The sequence below is a fragment of the Cherax quadricarinatus genome, chromosome 7, assembly GCF_038502225.1.
Source record: "Cherax quadricarinatus isolate ZL_2023a chromosome 7, ASM3850222v1, whole genome shotgun sequence".
NCBI lineage: Eukaryota > Metazoa > Arthropoda > Malacostraca > Decapoda > Parastacidae > Cherax > Cherax quadricarinatus.
In genome coordinates, this window is record NC_091298.1 from 28,122,380 (window position 1) to 28,147,668 (window position 25,289).

Below are 25,289 nucleotides of genomic sequence, written 5' to 3' on the forward strand. Positions count from 1 at the left end.
AGAATAAATAAAGAAGAATACTCCCATTCTCATGTAACATCATTTTGAGAAGAAATGTTGCTCTGAGTGAAGGCAATGGAAATAAGTTACTCTGACTTTTTTGGGTTATCCTAGGTTCTCTACACATATGTTGTTATGAATGATAATCTATGTAACTGTATTTGTGTATACCTGAATAAACTTACATACATACGAAAGGAATAATTTTCTACAGTTACCCCCAGTAACACATTTTCTCTTATGTTAGATTAGAGAAAATGTTATTCTTGGCGTCACTTGTGCAAGTTATCGCGTCACTTGTACAAGTTATCTGGCTACCACATCTCATATTTATGTTTATTCTATTGTGGGGTGTATTTATCATCTTTTTATGTTATGTATCGTGTTTATTATATAATTTTGAAAAAATATCATAGATGGATTAATGAAAATGTGTATTTAACGTAATATACGACATTTAAATGAGACTTGATGATTATTATCATTACTAATATGACGTCTGGAGACATAAGACACTCTTACTGATTTTAATGTGTACCTGCATGCCAGCACAGTATGTAAGTTTATTTAAGTACAGGTATACATAAGTATAATTATCAGAGTATATATAAAATATGAAATAACTTTTAAAAACATTTGAAATTTTGGAGTTTCCAGACAAAATGGAGAGACTTAGTGCTTACTGAGCTCACGAAGAATGTAAACAAACAGGGTGGGGCGCGGTGACCGTATTAGAAAGTCAGGTGGGGGGAGCCATATAGCGAGTTTTGGTCATAATTTGAAATGACCGTATTAGCGGAACGCCGTAAAGTGAAACGCCGTAAAGCGGGGCCCTGCTGTATTAGACGTGTGAGGTCATTTGTTTACTCTTGAATATCGGCAAAAATTTAACATTTCTGCTACTTTGAGCTCAGTTTCAAGCCATTTCCAGTGCGAAAACCAATCAAAATCTTCTCTATTTCTGTAATATGTCTTCCATTCTATCAAATGAGACCAAGAAATCGCAAATAGAACTATAAAAAACATAAGAAAAAACACTGCAAAGTCGCTGTTTTAATCGAAAAATCATGATTTCAGTTTTTTTCTCTCATACACAGCGTGCTGCAGGATCTGTTTTATGTGGTGCACACATACCACATAGATGTATTCTCTCACATCTAGGCCCAAATGTACCACTCACAGTTTACCAAAGTGAGCTGAGCTCATGACGTAGATCTACGGTTTGGACCCTGAACGTGAAGCCGTAGATCTACGGGACGGACCCTCAAAGGGTTAAGCAGTAAAAACAAGATAATACATCACAACAAAGAACTACAACTACACACTTTTATTTTTGTAAGATGTGGAGGCTTAAAAAAAAAGTTGTTTGGCTTTGTCGGGGTTCCCAGGAATGTAACTCTATTTTTCCCATAAGTTCTTCAGTTCATCTAACACGATTTTACCTAACACGGTGTTTTCAGGAACGTAACTACAGTGTTAAATGACGGTCTACTGTATATACAGTGGACCCTCAACCAACGATTTTAATCCATTTCAGAGAGCTTGTCCTTAGCCGAATTTATCGTTAGCCGAATTAATTTTCCCCATAAGAAATAATGGAAATCCTATTAATCCGTTCCAGACTCCCAGAAGTATGAATTTTTTTTTTTTCACATGAAATATTCATTTTTCTACACAGAAATCAATGATACATGCACAATGTAGGTAGTAGGTTGGTAGACAGCAACCACCCAGGGAAGTACTACTGTCCTGCCAGATGACTGTGAAACAGAAACCTGTAACTGTTTTGCATGATGGTAGGATTGCTGTTTTCTTTTTCTGTCTCATAAGCACGCTAGATAACAGGGATATCTTGCTACTCCTACTTACACTTTGGTCACACTTCACAGACACGCACATGCATATATATATACATACATCTAGGTTTTCTCCTTTTTCTAAATAGCTCTTGTTCTTCTTTATTTCTTCTATTGTCCATGGGGAAGTGGAAAAGAATCTTTCCTCCGTAAGCCATGCATGTCATATGAGGCGACTAAAATGCCGGGAGCAATGGGCTAGTAACCCCTTCTCCTGTAGACATTTACTAAAAAAGAGAAGAAGAAAAACTTTATAAAACTGGGATGCTTAAATGTGCGTGGATGTAGTGCGGATGACAAGAAACAGATGATTGCTGATGTTATGAATGAAAAGAAGTTGGATGTCCTGGCCCTAAGCGAAACAAAGCTGAAGGGGGTAGGGGAGTTTCAGTGGGGGGAAATAAATTGGATTAAATCTGGAGTATCTGAGAGAGTTCGAGCAAAGGAAGGGGTAGCAGTAATGTTGAATGATCAGTTATGGAAGGAGAAAAGAGAATATGAATGTGTAAATTCAAGAATTATGTGGATTAAAGTAAAGGTTGGATGCGAGAAGTGGGTCATAATAAGCGTGTATGCACCTGGAGAAGAGAGAAATGCAGAGGGGAGAGAGAGATTTTGGGAGATGTTAAGTGAATGTATAGGAGCCTTTGAACCAAGTGAGAGAGTAATTGTGGTAGGGGACCTGAATGCTAAAGTAGGAGAAACTTTTAGAGAGGGTGTGGTAGGTAAGTTTGGGGTGCCAGGTGTAAGTGATAATGGGAGCCCTTTGATTGAACTTTGTATAGAAAGGGGTTTAGTTATAGGTAATACATATTTTAAGAAAAAGAGGATAAATAAGTATACAAGATATGATGTAGGGCGAAATGACAGTAGTTTGTTGGATTATGTATTGGTAGATAAAAGGCTGTTGAGTAGACTTCAGGATGTACATGTTTATAGAGGGGCCACAGATATATCAGATCACTTTCTAGTTGTAGCTACACTGAGAGTAAAAGGTAGATGGGATACAAGGAGAATAGAAGTATCAGGGAAGAGAGAGGTGAAGGTTTATAAACTAAAAGAGGAGGCAGTTAGGGTAAGATATAAACAGCTATTGGAGGATAGATGGGCTAATGAGAGCATAGGCAATGGGGTCAAAGAGATATGGGGTAGGTTTAAAAATGTAGTGTTACAGTGTTCAGCAGAAGTTTGTGGTTACAGGAAAGTGGGTGCAGGAGGGAAGAGGAGCAATTGGTGGAATGATGATGTAAAGAGAGTAGTAAGGGAGAAAAAGTTAGCATATGAGAAGTTTTTACAAAGTAGAAGTGATGCAAGGAGGGAAGAGTATATGGAGAAAAAGAGAGAGGTTAAGAGAGTGGTGAAGCAATGTAAAAAGAGAGCAAATGAGAGAGTGGGTGAGATGTTATCAACAAATTTTGTTGAAAATAAGAAAAAGTTTTGGAGTGAGATTAACAAGTTAAGAAAGCCTAGAGAACAAATGGATTTGTCAGTTAAAAATAGGAGAGGAGAGTTATTAAGGGTTAACATCAGTGGGCCTAGATTTTTCAATCTGATACCAGCAGGTACCAGAAATATTGCCAGAACCAATGTATAGGAAACTAGATCACTACTATGGTGTGGCAGGTCAATCAAGCTGTGATGATGTGTAAGCAGACGGGCTGTCAACAGCAACAACCAGGTCAGATAGCAGTCAACAGGGTGCCTAGTCCAGACCTGGGCTGTGGGAGTAGGAAAAGTTGCAAAACATGTCATAGGTAAAGGTACTTTGGAAATATTAGACAAATTCCTCTGTGTCAGTTTAATTTGAAAACAAAAGAGAGTTCATTGTTTACAGAATTGTCCATTATAGTTACAATCAATGGTAAAGCAGTCCCATCACTGTTCACTACAGTTGCAAGTACTGAAGTACTGGTCACCTTGTCGCTTCTCCCTCCCTAATAGTCCATGAAAGTGACAGTTTACTGTAACACATGCTTTGTAAGAATCTTTAGAATGTTAGGATTATGATGCCCACACTGTACCACAAATATGCCTACAGGATCAACACCCTCATTAAGTGGTAATACTTTATGCTGTATCTTTCACTCTAAACCACCAAAATTTCTTGCTCATTCTTTCCTTCATGATGCTCCATCGTGTAGACCAGGTGAAGAATTAAGATCCTGAGTATACATGTCACAGTTATAAGTTGGATATCTGTGTGAATATGGAAGAAAATAACATGTAATTTACGTTTGTTAACAATAAATATTTCTTGTTTGTTATTGTCTAATCAGGTACCAGTTTGCAGAGCAGATGTAAAATTAAGATTCTGGATAGGCATGTTGCCATTATTAGTTGGAATTTCACAATGTTATGAGATAAAAAGATTACATGATAGCAGAATAGTCACTGTTGTGGTTTGACTGCAGGGCCATACCAAGGAGCTGCATGTGCTGCCTGTCAGAGTATAGTGTTTTAATTAACCAGGCAATCTGGGAAAAGTCCCAATTTTTACACAAGTGAAAATCCTGGATGATCAGATTTGAAAAAATGATGTACAGATCTTTATTGTACTGTTAAGTGAAATTAGACTGCTAGCTCTTTGTGATTATGAAAATGGAAGTGTGTGTGAAAGGAAGGGCAGTGTATAACTTGAATTTAATCTGAGTAGTGTCTCTTCTACATAAATGTTCACATCATTACTCTCCAAAAGTATGGAGATGGTGATAATAATACATTAACTATAATAATATAATTTCATTTACATGCATTAGATGAAATATAGATTTCATTGTATATTGAAAGGCCAATCAGTGTTATTTTCAGTCATAAAATGTATTGTTTCAGCTCACTGTACCCAGACTCACAGCCAGAACATGAGTAAGCAGGCTGCCAGACAAGCTCGCACAGTAGATATAGAATTTACTGTTAATCACCGACAACAGGACAGCCATCGGCAAGATGAGAGAGGGGGAAGAGGAGGTCGGGGAGGAAGAGGAGGCAGGGGTGGAAGAGGTGGAAGGTAATGTAAAATGTTTTATTTGCATTTAGTTATGAACCTGCCTCTTTAGAATGTTATTTAGTTACCACATTCTGTATTGCATGAGGATGCTACTTTACATTTTGTCCACCTCAATTTTAGAAGTTTTGGGGGGAAAACTATTAGTATTCAACATGTATAAAAAAAATCAAAATCTTTATTTAAAACATAAATAGAAATTACAATGGATGGGTTAAATTTGCTTATTTACAGATTTAATCCATTTCCGAGATCACATCGTCTTGTGTGTTCTAAATGAAGCCCTTGTTATGTAGATCATTTTGGGCAGACTACATATATCTAGTCTTTACAAGCTACCTCATACTAGTACACCAAGATAAAAATTTAGATTTAGTTAAAAGTGACAGTTCAGAATGAATATTTTCTATAGGGATGAAACCATACCAATTTCTCTTTTGCTGATTCCAGTGCCATCACAATTTGCCAATAACTACCAAAGAACGATACCAGCAAATTTTGCGATACTCATTGATACTGATGCACAGTTTAGACTGCTACCAGCATTGATACTATCAAAATCAGTCGATACCCATTGATACTTGGCATACTCCTAGTTTTCTGCATATTGTAACCCTTTCATTGTCTCATCCATAGATCTACATCATTGGTACCAGGGTTACCTATGTAGATCTATGTATTGAACTCGGTTCACTCAGATAAGCTGAATGGTAAATTTTGACCTAGATATGAGAGAATGGGTGTGTGCAATGAGTGTGCACTATATAAGAAAAATACTGCTCCTGTAGTACATGATGGGAAAAGCAAAACTTTTGCCTTGTATTTGGTTTAAAATTGCAATTCGAGGTGCTTTCTAGGATAGTTTTATAGAGTTATTGGCTATTTCTTGGTATCATTTGATAGAATGGGAGACATAGTATGGATTGAACCTCAATGCCCTTGATATTCTACCAAGCACTGTATGACCCATATGGGTTTAGCACTCCCCATGACTAATAATAATAATAATTAATAATAATAAGTGTAAAAATGGCCAAATTACTGACTCCTGTGCATTTTATAGGGTAGTTCTGATGGTTGAATGGGTGGTTTCTAGTGTTCAGTCAGTTGAATGGAAAGCATAGTAAAATAGCTAAGAAATGTGAAATAGTGAAATTGCTAAGAAATTGGCTGAATTGATCAAAGGAATTGGCTTATAATCACTGATGAGCAAGTCGTGCCCAGACAGCTAACTTTTTACGTGCATAATGCCATAAGCTTGCAATCTAATTTTGTATTTTTATTGTCATTACCTTAAGAAAAAGATATTCTACCATTTAAGAGTTTTTTTTTTTAGATGCAACATCATGAACACTTAATTTTGGAGCTTCTGACAGTGAATGGGTTAAGGTATTTGAAATTACAATGGGGGCTGGTGTAACACACACAAAATGTTAAACAAATAAATGCTGGCACCTAGTGGTAAGAGCCTTGTCTAGGGACATTTAAAATATTAAACAAAGCTCACCAACCTAGGGCCAAGCTTGTTTCTTGACAAAAATTTTGCTTTAACCCTTTCAGGGTCCAAACCGTAGATCTACGCCATGAGCTCAGCTCACTCTGATAAGCTGTGAGTGGTAAATTTGGGCCTAGATATGAGAGAATACATCTGTGGTATGTGTGCACCACATAAAACAAATCCTGCAGCACAGTTTTTTTCTCTCATTATATACTGAGACCATGATTTTCGATTAAAACAGTGACTTTACCGTGTTTTTTCGTATGTTTTTTGTAGTAGTATTTGTGATTTCTTGGTCTCATTTGATAGAATGGAAGACATATTACAGAAATAGAGATGATTTTGATTGGTTTTAGCACTGGAAATGGCTTGAAACTGAGCTAAAAGTAGCGGAAATGTTAAATTTTTGTCGATGTTCAGGAGTAAACAAACGACCTCACACGTCTAATACACACCAGCTGGTGGGTCTAATATACATTCACAAATGTGGTGATGATATTTATACAATTATTACAATATTGCATAACAGTAAATCTTCTATTTTCTGGTTTGAGTAAAAATACATTATGTGAATAAAAAATCAAAAGAATTCATTTGTAAAGCCTCAAAACATAACTAATGAACAGAGGAAATGTTAGTTTAGTGCCAGGAATACCTACATTGTTTATTCTGGACCCTATTTTGAAACTGGAATTTTTTGAACTTTGTGTTAATTTGGCCAAATTACTAATTTCCGATCACTTTATTTTGTAGTTGAAACAGTTGACTTGGTGATTTCTTGTGCTCAATCAATAGAACAGAAGTAATACTAGTGAAATAGCTAAGAATTTGGTAGACTGGAATAATGTAATTGGCTTAAAATGGAGTCAAAGTCGGCAAAATCGCCGATTCGTAAATATCACTGACACATCAAAATTCGCCAGAGGATAATCTCGTCAATTTTCCATCAAATTTCATACTGTTTGTTTTATTACCTTCAGAAAATGATTCGCTACCATTTCATATGAAAAAATAATAATTTTTTTTTTTTTTTTTTTTAAATTCTTGGACCCTGGTGCACACTTTGAAATTTGGCCTCTGGACCCTGAAAGGGTTAATTAGATGGGCAATGCTTTTATCAGGAAGGATAGAGAAATTCATCTTACATTGATAATCGGGAAGGGCAGATAAACTAACATGCTTGGACATCCAACAGGCATGTGTGAGCGTGTTAAATTGGAGTGAATGAGACGAATGGTTTTTGGGACCTGATGAGCTGTTTGAGTGTGACCAGGGTAATATTTTGTGAAGGGATTCAGGGAAACTGGTTAGTCAGATGTGAGTCCTGGAGGTGGGAAGTACAGTAGACCATCGTATGTACGTGTGTTTTATTTTCACTTTTTAGCTGCCAACTAGTACTTGGTCATATACAAATAACCCGCACATAGAAGAGAGGAGCTTACGACGATGTTTTGGTCCGACTTGGACCATTTACAAAGTCACACTACCGAGAAGTGGAGCAGGACGGGTATATATATCTATATATACCCGTCCTGCTCCACTTCTTGTTAGTGTGACTTTGTAAATGGTCCAAGTCGGACCGAAACATCGTCGTAAGCTCTTCTATATGCAGGTTATTTGTGTATCGTTCCAGTCACGGTATTGTGCCTTTTTTTTTTTTTTTGTTGGTCATGTTATCGTTGTTCTTTAACACCATTTGAAGTCGCCTTGGCATTGAAGTGGCAAGGGTGAAGAAGAGGTAGGCATCCATTTTGATTCAAAGCTTCTTCAGTGCCTCCTTCAGGTCCTTGATGTTGGTGGGTTGAACTTTTGCAATCTCATTTTTCATCACATGCCAGGCATTCTCAATGTGATTTAGGTCAGGGGAATTGCTGGGCCACTCCAGAACACTGATATTATTGACCTCGAGGAACTTTGTCACTCCTTTTGACTTATGGGCAGGGGCACCATCATGAATAAAAATATCACACTTGTGAATGTTCCAAAATGTCAGCATGTGATCCCTTAGCACCTCGATATGATTACTTCCCTTCATCGTAATGTTCTTGGGAAGAAAGTATAGTCCACCTCTGCCCATATAACCACTAAAAGCACCCCAGACCATAACACTGTTAGGGTGCTTCACTGTCTTCACGGCATAACGCAGGTCATAACTGGGCACACCACTGGGACGCCGGACGGTCTTAGAGCCGCTCCTGATGAGCCTGAAGGGACTCTAGTCGCTGAACATCACTTTCTGCCACTGGTCTGAGGTCCAATCCTTGTGCTTCTTACAGAATTGAAGCCATTTCTTCACAGTTTCAGTTAGCATGGGCTTCTTGGTGGCATGTCAAGCAGGAATTTGCGGGTTCTCTTGCAGTCAATGCTCAGTGGTTCACACTGTGACGTCTTTCAGGAGTGCAGGATGCTTTTTCTTGAGGTCTGCGGCTGTTATGGCAGGATCTGATAATACTTCCCTCTTCAGGATCTTGTCTGTATGAAGAGAAGTCTTTTTGGGGGGCTCCAGACCCCACCTTCCTAGGTGGTACAGTGTTAGGTGGGAATGAGGCAGCTGCTTTCTTGAGGTTGTAAATTGCTATCCTAGTCACCTACAGGTCTGCAGTTATGCATATCACAGACATGCCTTGCTCTAATAGGGTGAGTGCACAAGTCTTCTTTACAATTGAAAGTTTGGTTTGACCCATTCTGACCACTGGGAGCAGAGATATAGCGTGGCAAAGTTCGTGGAAGAACACTGAAGTGTAAGGTGGTGGGGAACGTTGGAGTAAGACGGGCTCCAGTACACTATGCCATCACAAGCTCCGCCCACTTTTCTTATGGCAGAAATTCAAGTGAAATGTATATTCCAAAATCTAGTGGATAGATTTTTTTTTGCATTGGAATGTATAGATTTTTTTTGCGGCCACTGTACACGAAAAGAATGAGGTAAATATGAGTTTGTGTGATTGACTTGCTTGACTGATTGACTTGACTGGATGAATCACTTGACTGACTGACTTATTGAATGACAAAGTTAAACTTTTTCACTGAAGAGGACCCTGTAATGGTGTCTAGAGCAGCTGATGCCTTACCATCAATTGTATAATGTACTGTAGGGTAAAACAACAGAAATCCCTTACAGAATTTATGCACACTCCAGTACATCCATTGACTTCAGTACCAGTACTTCTACCATCCACCTCAGCCCAGTAGGACCACAGCATAACTCTCCACTCTCTTCACAGTCATCCCATCCGCAAACACCAGCGTCCACAATTTAAAGTAAGACATAAAATTATTTCTGTTGCATTTGTAATCTTATGCAGTAAAAACAACATAATACATCACGACACTGAACTACAATTACATATTCACTTTTATTTTTGTAAGATCTGTTGGTCTAAAAAAAAGTTGTTTGTCTTTTTGGAGACTCCCAGGAATGTAACCTTATTTTTCCCATAAGTTCTTCAGTTTGTCTAACATGGTTTTTTGCCTAACACAGCGTTTTCAGGAACGTAACTACTGTGTTAACCCTATGACTGTTTCGGTCATGTATATACATCATACGAGCCAATGTGTTTGACGTATATACAGCGGAACCTCGGCTTACGAATTTAATCCATTCCGTGACCTTGTTCGTAATTTGATTTGTTCGTATGCTGAGTCAGTTTTCCTCATTTAAATTAATTGAATTGCAATTAATCCGTTCCAGCCTCTCAGGAGGCATGACAAAATAATGCTAATATCAACTCTACTGCTTAGTTATCTATCATAGTTTATCTGATATGGCATAAACAATATTAATAACATAGAAACATGATATATACTCTAGAATGAATAAAATAGGCCATAATATGGCAAGTGATGGCGATGCCAGCAGTGGCAGAAAGTATCCGCCATTTACTCTCCGACTCAAGTATCTTCCCAGCCCATAGCCCCACACCTAGCTTGTGTTTATCGATGATTATTTAGTGAGGTTGTCACGTGTAACCATAGGTGTGGTCAAGACATGAATATATAAGTGAAGACATGATCACTATGGCCACAGTGGTGGCGGTGGCGGCCAGCTGCCCCACTGTATGCTGCTGCCTTCTTCGTTTCTCTAGCTTTTTTCATAGTTTCTAATCGCCTCCTGAGCTTTTTGCCGATTGTATGCAAATACTGTCTCTTTGAGTGAGGCATTGTGTAAGAAATTTATACAATATAAGACAAAATTGCGCATCCCAAGGTCTGCTGTGGTCACGCAGAGCGGCACACCTCCTCTTCCTTTTGACACTTGGTCAGCACTGAGATAGCCATGGTCTAGAAGTACCTACAGCCACCCAGAGAGTTACCAATTTCTATTTTGAAGCATTTGGCAGAAAAATATGAAAAAAAATTACGAAAAATGTCTAGAAATGACCAGATATTATTACTGTTATATTGTATTATTATTATAATTGTTATAATTATTATTCTTAGTGCGTACATATTATTATAATTATAATACGTATGTATTATAATTATTATTATTATTATTATTATTATTAACCCTTTCATGGTTGAGAGGCCCTCTCCTAAACTTGTTCTCAGGGTCGAAAATTTTTCAGGAAAAAAAAATTATTTTTTCTTATGAAATGATAGATAATCTTTTCCCGATCGTAATGACACCAAAAGTATGAAGTTTGACGGAAAACTTACGGAATTATGCTCTCGTGAAGTTAGCCAATTCCAGTGTACTAGTCAATAAAAATCATAACTATTTCGCTAGAACTCCATTTTTCTATCGAATGAGTACAAGAAACCACCCATTTACCGATTTCAGCTATCCAATAAAGTGGTCAGAAATTGGCAGTTTTGCCAATTTCACACAAATTTCAAAAGATGCCAATTTCCAAATAGGGTCCAGAATAAACAAGACAGACATTCCAGGCACTAAACTAACATTTCGTCTGTTCAATAGTCATGTCCTCAGGCCCCTCTTACATTTCTTTTGCTTTCCACTTTGAATTTTTATTCTCACAAAAAGTAGATGATTTACTGTTATGCAGACTACTGCATTAGCGTAGAAATGGTATAAATAATATCAGCGCACTTGTGAAAGAATATTAGACTCGTCAGTTGACGTGTATTGGACGCGTGGCATGATTTATTTACTTTTGAATTTTGGCAAAAATCGAACATTTCTGCTACTTTGAGGTCAATTTCAAGGTACTTTTCATTGTGAAACCAATCAAAATCATCTCAATTTCTGTAATATGTCTTTCATTCTATAAAATGAGACCAGGAAAACTAGAATACAACTATGAATACCATACGAAAATACAGTGCAGAGTAGCTGTTTTAAACCAAAAACAGTCAGTTTTTTTTCTCATTATGCACTGTGTGCTGTAGGATTTTTTTTATACTGTGCACACTGACCACATAGACCCATTCTTTCATATGTAGGCCTACCAGCTTTCTCACTAGATTTGAGGGCGCTAGAATTTGTGTACTATTACGTCAACCCTGGTGTGTAAGACGTACTAGTACGTCGGAAACCCTGAAAGGGTTAATAATTTAGGGAACTGGAGCACAGATCCAATTCCCTAGATCAAGAGCCCATCACCATGTACATACTACTACTAATAATAATTCTTTCTTTCAACAAACTGGCTATATCCCACCAAGGCAGGGTGGCCCAAAAAGAAAGGAAAGTTTCTCTTTTTAAATTTGGTAATTTATACAGGAGAAGGGGTTACTAGCCCCTTGCTCCTGGCAATTTAGTCGCCTATTACAACACGCATAGCTTACGGAGGAAGAATTTTGTTCCACTTCCCCATGGAGATAAGAGGAAATAAATAAGAACAAGAACTAGTAAGAAAATAGAAGAAAACCCAGAGGGATGTATATATATGCTTGTACATGTATGTGTAGTGTGTTACGGCCCCCTGCCAAACTAGCGGTTAAATAGTTAACCTGCCGGCCGGCAGTACCACTGGGTACGTCATCAAACCCATTGTGGGGACTGCTGAGCCGGCCTTAGAGCATTATGTACCTGAACACCTCACGGTACGCAGCTAAGCAGTAGGTACCTGAACACCTAATGGTACATATCTACTGGCCTTAGAAGCAGTAGGTACCTGAACACCTAATTCAAATTCAAATTCAAACTTTATTCTCTATAAGTATTACAATGCTGAGTTTACAGAATTTGGTTATTGTGTGGTTTACATGTAGTAAAATAATAATTACAGAGTGTACCACTAGAACGCCTAGCATGGCTAGGCATTTCGGGCAGACTTATATTAAATCTTAGGTTTAAAATGTTACAAAATTATGAGATAAGTTGGTATTATGGCTAAGTGATTAAATACTAGTTGTGAGTTTAGCAATGTGAATGCTTTTGTTTTGGCACTATACGTAGTTTCAGTATTGGAGTATCACAGGCCAACTTATGACTAGTTAAGATTCATTTTGAGATTGAGATTGATATTTCTGTTTATGGTCAAATGGGTGATTGAGTGTAAGTGTGAACCACCAGGTGGTATTCGTATTATTAGTTGACGGGTGTATCAGGGAGATAAGATGTTTTCTGATGGTAGTTTTGAAGGTGATGAATGTGTCTGCAGTACACATCTACTGGCCTTAGAAGCAGTAGGTACCTGAACACCTAATGGTACACATCTACTGGCAGTAGAGTATTCTACTGGCTTCTACTGATTTTAGAAGAAGCGCTCACCGCAGCTCACCGAGTCTGTTGGCCTCAGTTATCTGACGGCCGCATTCAGTGAGCTTGCAACATAGTGTGCGCTGCACCGGACCACCTTGCGGTGTGTCAACCGGCTTTGGAGAGTATTTACAGGACTGCCGGTGATGTCTGCGGACTCACCGCCTACGCTTGTCAACTGTGGGCCGGAGTCATCTGATGCTGTTTAGTGGGACATTACATGAAGAAAAGGTTGGAGTGTTACACTGAACTGGGCTAGGACCGTAGTGTGACACTTAGGGAAGTATGATGGAGTGGAACACTGAGATATGCTACAGGACCGTAGTGGAACACTGAGAAGAAAAGGGTGTCGTGTGACACTGAAGATGGCCTGGTTGTAGTGTACATTGAATAGTGTCATGTGACTGGCCTCGACAAAGACGCTATGCGGGTAGTGTGACGCAGAGACAAGGGTGTCAAGTGACACGGTGGAGAAAGAGCGTCACAACTCGGATAAGTGTCGTGAGAAACGCAGTTGATTATAATTTATTATTATACAAATGTTATTTATAATTTATTATTTTAGCATAGATATGTATATTATTTTAAGATGCTAATAATTTATTATTGTAACATGTAGATATACAGTGGACCCCCGCATACCGGACGCCTTGCATAACGGACAATCCGCATACCGGACGCTTTGATCGCTAAAATTTTGCCTCGCATACCGCCCAAAAACCCGCTCAGCGCCCTTCGTCCGAGACGCGTCCAATGTGCGGCCTGAGCCACGCTCACATGTTCCGCCGGTGGCATTGTTTACCAGCCAGCCTCCGCGGTAACATCCAAGCATACAATCGGAACATTTCGTATTATTACAGTGTTTTGGGTGATTTTTTTCTGGAAAATAAGTGACCATGGGCCCCAAGAAAGCTTCTAGTGCCAACCCTACAGCAATAAGGGTGAGAATTACTATGGAGATGAAGAAAAAGATCATTGATAAGTATGAAAGTGGAGTGCGTGTCTCCGAGCTGGCCAGGTTGTATAATAAACCCCAATCAACCATCGCTACTATTGGTGGTACAGCTGCTGCTGCTGCTGCTGCTGCTGTACCACCGTCAGCTGCTGCTGCACTGTCAGCTGCTGCTGCTGTACCACCGTCAGCTGCTCCTGCTGCTGTAGTACCGTCTGCTGCTGCTGTAGCATCGTCTGCTGCTGCTGTAGCATCGTCTGCTGCTGCTGTAGCATCGTCTGCTGCTGCTGTAGCATCGTCTGCTGCTGCTGTAGCATCGTCTGCTGCTGCTGTAGCATCGTCTGCTGCTGCTGTAGCATCGTCTGCTGCTGCTGTAACATCGTCAGTTGCTGCTGTAGCATCGTCTGCTGCTGCTGTAGCATCGTCTGTTGCTGCTGTAGCATCGTCTGTTGCTGCTGTACCACCGTCAGCTGCTGCTGCTGCTGTAGCATCGTCTGCTGCTGCTGCTGCTGCTGTAGCATCGTCTGCTGCTGCTGTAACATCGTCTGCTGCTGCTGTAGCATCGTCTGTTGCTGCTGTACCACCGTCAGCTGCTGCTGCTGCTGTAGCATCGTCTGCTGCTGCTGTAACATCGTCAGTTGCTGCTGTAGTATTGTCTGCTGCTGCTGTAGCATCGTCTGTTGCTGCTGTACCACCGTCAGCTGCTGCTGCTGCTGTAGCACCGTTGTTGGTGTGGCTTATTGAGAATACCAAGAAACAATTAACCCCAGAGGATTTGCCACCCAGGATAGCCCAAAAAAGTCAGTGTCATCGAAGACTGTCTAACTTATTTCCATTGGGGTCCTTAATCTTGTCTCCCAGGATGCAACCCACACCAGTCGACTAACACCCAGGTGAACAGGGAAAATGCCTGGAACTAGTGCTCATATTGGTGAATTTAGAGCCAGCAAAGGTTGGTTTGAGAGATTTAAGAATCGTAGTGACATGCACAGTGTGATAAAGCCTGTTCTGGAAGAAAATACCAAACAGGACCTACAGTACTCAGGAGGAAAAGGCACTCCCAGGACACAGTGTCTCATCAGCCATTGCTGCATCTTCAATAAAGGTAAGTGTCATTTATTCTTCATTTAGTAGAGTAGTACATGCACAATATATATTGTGCATGTACTACTCTACTATTGTGCATGTATCCTTCTCTTTGTGTGTAGGAAAATGTATATTTCATGTGGTAAAATTTTTTTTTTCATACTTTTGGGTGTCTTGCACGGATTAATTTGATTTCCATTATTTCTTATGGGGAAAATTCATTCGCATACCGAACATTTCGCATAACAGCCAGCCCTCTTGCACGGATTAAGGTCGCTATGCGGGGGTCCACTGTATTTTAAATACCTCCTAGACCAAAGATTGTTTTTATATAATATTAAAGATTAATTGATTTTAATGTGTGTATTTATGTATCCCGAACTCTTTATTACAAAAGGAGTAAAACTTACCATCTTTAAAAATTACTTTTTTTTGTAATATAGTGTAACCTAAGTGTAAGAAGTAGCAAGACGTACCTGAAACCTTGCATGTTCATGAGACAGAAAAATGGACACCGACAATCCATCATGTAAAAAATTACAGGCTTTCGTTTTACCTAATAATTATTATTAGGACAATAATAATACTGCTAATAATAATACAGTGTAATAATAATAATAATAATAATAACAGTAAGGAGAAACTTCAAAAGGCTGCCAGTAGTTTGTGCCACCATCAGCAAAACATTGGTAACCACTACTAGTACACATTTCACCTGTCTAGACTTAAGTAGTCTATTAGTATTAGGTTAAGTCTCCCCGAAATGCCTCGGCGTGATAGTGGCTTTCTTTGCTCCAATCATATTATGATATGTAAACACACATTGTAACCTTAGCAAAGAAATAAATATTTTATTTATTTATTTAAGGAACCTTCCTTGCGGGGGAAGTTCGCATTCTGAAATTTCGTTCATATCCAGAAGCAAAAAATTTACCAAACAACAGTGTATACAGTGGAACCAAACAGGTTCCACTGTATAGTCAAAAATTCTAGCAGCTTCAGATCAAGCAGGAGAAAGCTGGTAGGCCCACATGTGAGAGAATGGGTCTGTGTGGTCAGTGTGCACAGTATAAAAAAAATCCTGCAGCAAGCAGTGCATAACAAGAAAAAAAAAAAAATCCGACTGTGTTTTTGGATTAAAACGCCGACTTTGAGGTGTATTTTCGTATAGTTTTTATGATTATTTTCTCATTTTCATAGTCACATTTGATAGAATTGAAAACATATTATAGAAATGGAGGTGATTTTAATTGGTTTTACTCTGAAAAGGACCTTGAAATGGAGCTCAAATTAGGGGAAATGTTTGATTTTTGCCAATGTTCAAGAGTAAACAAATGACATCATTGTTCAATAAATGTCCAACTAGCCATTCTAATATGCAGTCATAAATGGGTTGACATTATTTATACAATTATTACAATATTACAGTAGTCTGTGTAACAGTAAATCTTCTAATTTTTTGATTGAATAAAAATTCAAAACGGAAAGCAAGAGTAATATCAGAGGGGCCTGGAGACGTGACTGATGAACAGAGAAAATGTTATTTTAGAGCCAGGAATGTCTGCATTGTTCATTCTGGACCCTATTTGAAATTGGCATATTTTTTAATTTGCGTGAAATTGGCCAAATTGTCAATTTCTGACCACTATTGGGTAGTTGAAATCGGTAAATAGGCAGTTTCTTGTACTCAATAGAACAAATGGAGTTCTAAAGAAATAGCTATGAGTTTGGTTGACTGGAACAATGGAATTAGCCAAAAATAGGGCTCAAAGTGGGCAAAATCGCCGATTCGTAAATATCACCGACGTCGCTAACTTCACGAGAGCGTAATTCTGTAAGTTTTCCAACAAATTTCATAATTTTGGTGTTATTACCATCGGGAAAAGATTCTCTATCATTTCATAAGAAAAAAATAATTTTTTTTCCTAATATTTTGCGACACCAGGAGACACCTCAGGATTTGGGGTTGCGACAGTCAAAGGGTTAACCCTTTCAGGGTTTTCGACATACTAATACGGCTTACACACCAGGGTTATTGACGTACTAGAAGGCCTAAATTCTAGCGCCTTCAAATCTAGTGAGAGAAAGCTGGTAGGCCTACATATGAAAGAATGGGTCTATGTGGCCAGTGTGCGCAGTATAAAAAAATCCTGCAGCACACAGTGCGTAATGAGAAAAAAAAAAACTTTGACCATGTTTTTGGATTAAAACCAACTTTGCACTGTATTTTCGAATGGTATTTATGGTTGTATTCTAGTTTTCCTGGTCTCATTTTATGGAATGGAAAACATATTACAGAAATTGAGATGATTTTGATTGGTTTCACAGTGAAAAGTACCTTGAAATTGAGCTCAGAGTAGCAGAAATGTTCCATTTTTACCAAAGTTCAAAAGTAAACAAATCATGCCAAGCGTCCAATACACATCAACTGTTGAGTCTAATATTCTTTCTCAAGTACGCTGATATTATTTATACCATTTCTACTCTAATGCAGTAGTCTGCATAACATTAAATCTTCTACATGACTCACGGACTCGTAATGACACGATTGCAAGCAAACCATACCACGGAGAGGTCTGGAGTTTTGAGACTCTCCGATCGCGGGTTCTATCCCCTTCCGTGGTATTGTTAGTAAATCTTCTATTTTGTGTAAGAATAAAAATTCAAAGTGAAAAGCAAAAGAAGTATAAGAGGGGCCTAGGGACGTGACTAATGAACAAAGTTGTTGTTATTTTAGTGCCAGGAATGTCTGTCTTGTTTATTCTGGACCCTATTTGGAAATTGGCATCTTCTGAAATTTGTGTGAAATTGGCAAAAATTGCCAATTTCTAACCACTTTATTGATTGAAATTGGTAAATGGGTGGTTTCTTGTGCTCGTTCGATAGGAAAAAAAAAAAAGTTCTAGTGAAATAAATATGATTTTTGTCGACTAGTACTGTATAGTCCTTGTGGCTTAGCGCTTCTTTTTGATTATAATAATAATGTCGACTAGTACACAGGAATTGGCCGAAAATAGGGCTCAAAGTTGGCGAAATCGCTGACCGCTAACTTCCCGAGAGCATAATTCCATAAGTTTTCTATCAAATTTCATACTTTTGGTGTCATTGTGATTGGGAAAAGATTCTCTATTATTTCACAAGAAAAAATCTTTTTTTTTTTTTCCCGAAAAATTTTCGACCCTGAGAACAAGTGTAGGAGAGGGCCTCTGAACCCTGAAAGGGTTAAGGGTTAAAGGAGGGGGTTTGGGATATTGGCTGTTTGGAGTGACATCTAATCTGTCATATCTGGGCACCTCTGCAAAGACAGTGATTGTGTGAATGGTGGTGAAAGGGTTTTCTTTTTTTGGGTCACCCTACCTCGGTGGGAGACGGCCGATATGTTGAAAAAAATACAAATAATATACAGTAGACAGTCATTTAACACAGTAGTTACGTTCCTGTAAATGCCGTGTTAGACAAAACCATGTTAGACAAACTAAAGAACTTACGGAAAAAATTGGATTACGTTTCTGGAAATCCCCGAAAAGCCAGACAAATTTTTTTTAGACCTCCAGATCTTGCAAAATAAAAGTAAATATGCAGTTGTAGTGCATTGTCGTGATATATTACTGCTTAAGACTACAAATGCAATAGAAATAATAGTATTTCTTACCTTAAATTGTGGGTAATGGTGTTTGTGGATGTTTGTGAAGAGAGTGGATATGGTTGGCGTGGCCCTACTGGGCTGAGGTGGATGGTTGTTGGTTGTCGGCAGAAGTGAATGGTAGAAGTTCTGGTACTGAAGTCGATGGTTGTATTGGAGTGTGCATAAATTCTGTAATGGATCTCTGGGCTCTTTTACCATGCAGTACATTATACAGTTGACGGTAAGGCATCATCAGCTGGTCTAGACCCAGTTTCAAAGCACTGCTTCTAGATTTACTGGGGTCCTCTTCAGTGAAGAAGTCTGCTAGTTTAGCAGCAGCATGGAACTGCTCACACAACTGCTGCAATGTTAACTTATTTTCTTCAGGTTCTTCTTCATCTTCTGTTATCTCCCTCCCTTGTATCTGTGCATCGAGCTCTGCCAGCATTTCCTCTAGACTCCTGTCTTCATCATCATCATTATCATCATCATCATCATCTAAGAACTCATTCACATCTTCATTCATATCTTCGAAACCATCACCTGGTAATCTTGCCAGCTGAACAATTTCCTGAACCTGATTTTCAAGCAAGGGAAAACCAGTGAAAGAATTAACTACAGAAGGCCATAACTTTCCCCAACCTGCATTTACTGTTGATTGGGGCACTTTATTCCATGCATTTCTAGCATAAGTGATGGCATCTGCAATGTTAAATTTATTCCAGAAGCTTGGTACTGCCAGGTTGGAGTCAGAGTCCATTGATGGAACTAGTTTTTTCATAACTTATTTTGTGTAGTTAAACTTGAATGACTTAATAACTTCCCGATTCAGTGGTTGTATTAGAGATGTTGTATTTGGAGGCAAAAATACAACTTTTACATGTGGGGTCACATCCAGCAAAGTTTGTGGATGAGTACGGGAATTATCAAGAATGAAGAGAGTCTTGAATGCAAGGTTCTTGCTGTGCAGGTAAAATTTGACTTCAGGAATAAAGTGTTGCTTAAACCAGTGCATAAATATTTCCTCCCTCATCCATGCTAACTGGCTTGACCTCCAAATTACTGATAAGGTGTTTATATCTACAACTTTCAAAGCATGAGGATTCTTAGAGCAGTAAATAACCATGGGCTTACACTTGAAATCACCTGCCGCATTACTGCAAAGGAGCAAGGTGAAGCGATCCTTTGCTGTCTTGAATCCCAGTGCACTTTTCTCTTGCTAACTGGTATAAGTTCGTGTTGGCATTTTTAAAAAAAAAAAAGCTTGTCTCGTCAGCATTAAACACTTGATGAGAGTGGTGTGGGTGGCTTAGGGAGGCAGGGGATGGCAATAGGTCTCCCCCCATTGACACAGTGGTGTAACCCACTAACCCACAGACCATCCCACCCAGCAGGGGACCACGTGCTCAAAATATTTTTTCCCTAGTGCAACCGTGTTAAACTAATTTTACTAAGTGTTAAACACAAATATGCCGCAATTCTTCATTCGTGCTATAACAAAAACGTGCAAGACAAAATCTTGTTAAATGACAGTCTACTGTAATAATATATTAAGTTATTTACAAAAAACTACACCATTACAAAAAAATTACCAGACACCGGTATACCTTTACCAGATACTCGTATTTAAGCCACTTCAGTATTATTACAAAATATGGTGGAACCTCAGTTGTCAAACTTAATTCCTTCCAATTGTTGGTTTGATGACCAAAATGGTCGACAACCAAACCAATTTTTCTCATAAAGAATAATGTAAATAGAAAAAAGTTAGTATACGAGAGGTTTTTATTAAGTAGAAGCGATGCAATGAGGGAGGAGTAGAGGAGAGAAAAAGAGAGGTTAAGAGAATGGTGATTCAATGTAAAGAGAGAGCAAATAAGATTGGGTGAGATGTTATCAGCAAGTTTTGTTGAAAATTAGAAAAAGTTTTGGAGTGACATTAGTTAACCCTTTCAGGGTCCAGAGGCCAAATTTCAGTGTGCACCAGTGTCCAAGAATTTTCAGAAAATAATTGTTATTTTTTCTTATGAAATGCTAGAGAATCTTTTTCTGAAGGTAATAAAACAAAAAGTATGAAATTTGATGGAAAATTGACGAAATTATGCTCTAGCGAATTTTGATGTGTCAGCGATATATACGCATCGGCAATTTTGCCAACTTTGACTCCCATTTTAGGCCAATTGCATTATTCCAGTTGACCAAATTCTTAGCTATTTCACTAGTATTACTTCTATTCTATCGATTGAGCACAAGAATTCGCCAAGTCAACTGTTTCAACTACAAAATAAAGTGATGGGAAATTGGTAATTTGGCCAATTTAATTCAAAGTTCAAAACACTCCAATTTCAAAATAGGGTCCAGAATAAACAATGTAGGCATTCCTGGCACTAAACTAACATTTCCTCTGTTCATTAGTTATGTTTTCAGGCTTTACTAATGAATTCCATTTTGATTTTTTATTCACATAATGAATTTTTATTCAAACCAGAAAATAGGAGATTTACTGTTATGCAATATTGTAATAATTGTATAAATAATATCACCACATTTGTGAACGTATATTAGACCCACCAGCAGGCGTGTATTAGACGTGTGAGGTCATTTGTTTACTCTTGAACATCGGCAAAAATTTAACATTTCTGCTATTTTGAGCTCAGTTTCAAGCCATTTCCAGTGCTAAAACCAATCAAAATCATTTCTATTTCTGTAATATATCTTCCATCCTATCAAATGAGACCAAGAAATCGCAAATACAACTATAAAAAAACGTATGAAAAAACACTGCAAATTCGCTGTTTTAATCGAAAATTACAGTCTCGGTTTTTTTTCTCTCATTATGCACTATGTGCTGCAGGATTTGTTTTATGTTGTGCACACATACCACATAGATATATTCTCTCATATCTAGGCCAAAATTTACCACTCACAGCTTTTCAGAGTGAGGTGAGCTCATGACGTCGATCATGAGCTCACGGTTTGGACCCTCAACGTAAAGCCGTAGATCTACGGCACGGACCCTCAAAGGGTTAATAAGATGAGGAAGCCTGGGGAATGAATGGATTTGATAGTTAAAAATAGGAGAGGAGAGTTATTAAATAAAGAGTTAGAGGTATGAGGAAGATGGAAGGAATATTTTGAGGAATTGTTAAATGATGAAGATAGGGAAGCTGTGATTTCATGTATAGGGCAAGGAAGAATAACATCTTATAGGAGTGAGAAAGAGCCAGTCGTGAGTTGGGGGGAGGGGGTTCGTGAGGCAGTGGGTAGAATGAAAGGAGGTAAAGCAGCTGGGATTGATGGGATAAAGATAGAAATGTAAAAAGCAGGTGTGGATACAGTTTTGGAGTGGTTGGTGCTTTAATTTAATAAATGTATAGAAAGGTAAAGAAAAGGTAAAGGAGGGTAAGGTACCTAGGGATTGATAGAGAGCATGCATAGTTCCTTTGTATAAAGGCAAAGGGGACAAAACAGTTCAAAATTTATAGGGAAATATGTCTGTTGAGTATACTTGGTAAAGTGTATGATAGAGTTGTTGTTGAAAGAATTATGAGTAAGATGGAGAGTAGGATAGCAGATGAACAAGAAGGCTTTAGGAAAGGTAGGGGGTGTGTAGACGAAGTGTTTACAGTGAAACATATAGGTGAACAGTATTTAGATAAAGGTAAAGAAGTTTTCGTGTCATTTATGGATTTGGAAAAGGCATATAACAGGATGGATAGGGATGCAATGTGGCAGATGTTGCAAATGTATGGAATAGGAGGTAGGTTACTGAAAGCATTGAGTTTTTACAAGGATAGTGAGGCTCTGGTTAGAGTATGTACGAGAGAGGGAGATTATTTCCCAGAAAAAAGTAGGTTTTAGACAAGGATGTGTGATGTCACCATGGTTGCTCAGTATATTTATAGATGGGTTGTAAGAGAAGTGAATGCACAGGTTTTGGCAGGAGGTGTGGGGTTAAAAGACTGAATCTAAGACAAAGTGGGAGTTGTCATAGTTGTTCTTTGTTGATGACACTGAGGTGAATCATAGAATTGATGAGGGGAGAAAGGTCATTGGTGCACTTGGGAGTCTGTGGAGACAAAGAACTTTGTCCATGAAAGCAAAGAGGGGAATGTATGAGATTATAATCATACAAACACACTTATATGGGTGTGAAACATGAGTGGTGAATGTTGCAACAAGGAGAATGCTGGAGGCAGTGATGTCATGTCTGAGAGCAATGTGTGGTGTGAATATAATGCAGAGAATTTGTAGTTTGGAAATTAGGAGGAGGTGCAGGATTACAAAAGCTATTATCCAGAGGGCTGAGGAGGGGTTGTTGAGGTGGCTCAGACATGTAGCGAGGATGGAAGGAAATAGAATGACTTCGAGTGTGTGTAAATCTGTGTTGGAGGGCTGGCGGGGTAGGGGCAGCCTAGGAAAGGTTGGAGGGACTGGTTAAAGGTGGTTTTGTGTGCGAGGGGCTTGGGCTTCCATCAAGCATTTGTGAGCGTGTTAGATAGGAGCGAATGGAGACAAATGGTTTTTAGGACTTGACATGCTGTTGGAGTGTGAGCAGGGTTATATTTATAAAGGGATTCAGGGAAACCGGCATGCCGGGTTTGAGTCCTGGAGAAGGGAAGTAGTGTCTGCACTCTGAAGGAAGGGTGTTAGTGTTGCAGTTTTATAACTGTAATGTAAGCGTGCCTCTGGCAAGACAGTGATGAAGTGAATGGCCTTTTTCAAGGCTGCCCTGCCTTGGTGGGAGACAGCCAATGTGTCAATAAAAAAAATTGGTGAGTACACACAGACTGATGCAGATAGACCAACTGATAGAGATACAGATACAGATACTGACAGACAGATGAAGACAGACACACACATACAGATACACAGATACAGATACAGACACACACATACAGACATGTTTGTGTAACACTGAGATAAAAATAAAGCCAAGGCAGTGCACGATCATCAATGTCACTCCACTGCTGACAGTGCTTCAAGGAGTTTCATATATGCTCCAGCATGTCTAAAACATTGCTGGGACCTAAAAATACTTTGTGTTTCTAGATAATAGTATGTGACCAAGGCAGGTGAAAATGTTGCCTGTCAGTGTGTTTGTGACTGAGTACTATTTCAGTATCTAATATTAGTGTCAGAACAAACATTGGCTATGAAATCACATGAACTACTGCAAATTGTAATTATCAGAATATAAAAATTTATATAAATAAAAAAAAAAAGAAAAGTATATTGGCAGCATTTTTGCAAGCAGCAGGACTCCATGTTGCCATCAGGTGAGCATCCAGTGCCAACTTTGTGGTCTTATGTCTCGGTAAGTACTGACCTTAAATTTTTTTTTTTCATCCTATTGTATGTAGAAAAAGCCGTATTTTTTTTTTTTCCAAAATTCTGTGGAACCTTGGCTTACGAATGCCCCACCATGCGAATTTTTCAGGATACGAACAGTCACTTGATTGATTTTATGCTTCTGGATATGAACGAAATTTCAGGATGCTAACTTCCCCCTCAAGATAGGTTCCTTGGTGAGGGGCTCTTGGTCAAGGGAATTGGATCTGTGCTCCACTTTCCTAAATTAATAGTAATATAATAATAATATAAGTGAACAGTATTTAGATAAGGCTAAAGAGGTCTTTGTGGCATTTATGGATTTGGAAAAGGCGTATGACAGGGTGGATAGGGGGGCAATGTGGCAGATGTTGCAAGTGTATGGTGTAGGAGGTAGGTTACTGAAAGCAGTGAAGAGTTTTTACGAGGATAGTGAGGCTCAAGTTAGAGTATGTAGGAAAGAGGGAAATTTTTTCCCAGTAAAAGTAGGCCTTAGACAAGGATGTGTGATGTCACCGTGGTTGTTTAATATATTTATAGATGGGGTTGTAAGAGAAGTAAATGCGAGGGTCTTGGCAAGAGGCGTGGAGTTAAAAGATAAAGAATCACACACAAAGTGGGAGTTGTCACAGCTGCTCTTTGCTGATGACACTGTGCTCTTGGGAGATTCTGAAGAGAAGTTGCAGAGATTGGTGGATGAATTTGGTAGGGTGTGCAAAAGAAGAAAATTAAAGGTGAATACAGGAAAGAGTAAGGTTATGAGGATAACAAAAAGATTAGGTGATGAAAGATTGAATATCAGATTGGAGGGAGAGAGTATGGAGGAGGTGAACGTATTCAGATATTTGGGAGTGGACGTGTCAGCGGATGGGTCTATGAAAGATGAGGTGAATCATAGAATTGATGAGGGAAAAAGAGTGAGTGGTGCACTTAGGAGTCTGTGGAGACAAAGAACTTTGTCCTTGGAGGCAAAGAGGGGAATGTATGAGAGTATAGTTTTACCAACGCTCTTATATGGGTGTGAAGCGTGGGTGATGAATGTTGCAGCGAGGAGAAGGCTGGAGGCAGTGGAGATGTCGTGTCTGAGGGCAATGTGTGGTGTGAATATAATGCAGAGAATTCGTAGTTTGGAAGTTAGGAGGAGGTGTGGGATTACCAAAACTGTTGTCCAGAGGGCTGAGGAAGGGTTGTTGAGGTGGTTCGGACATGTAGAGAGAATGGAGCGAAACAGAATGACTTCAAGAGTGTATCAGTCTGTAGTGGAAGGAAGGCG

The 25,289-nt window shown here is 38.8% G+C and overlaps 1 protein-coding gene across 1 annotated transcript in view; it reads left to right on the top strand.

The window, feature by feature from the left end:
• The window catches only part of LOC128686730 (E3 ubiquitin-protein ligase ZNF598), a 131,639-nt gene that overhangs the window by 52,073 nt on the left and 54,277 nt on the right, over positions 1-25,289 (top strand). The window contains exon 5 of the mRNA XM_070082375.1: positions 4,686-4,860. Coding sequence (XP_069938476.1) covers positions 4,686-4,860 — 175 coding nt within the window. The remainder of the gene's footprint in view (positions 1-4,685; positions 4,861-25,289) is intronic.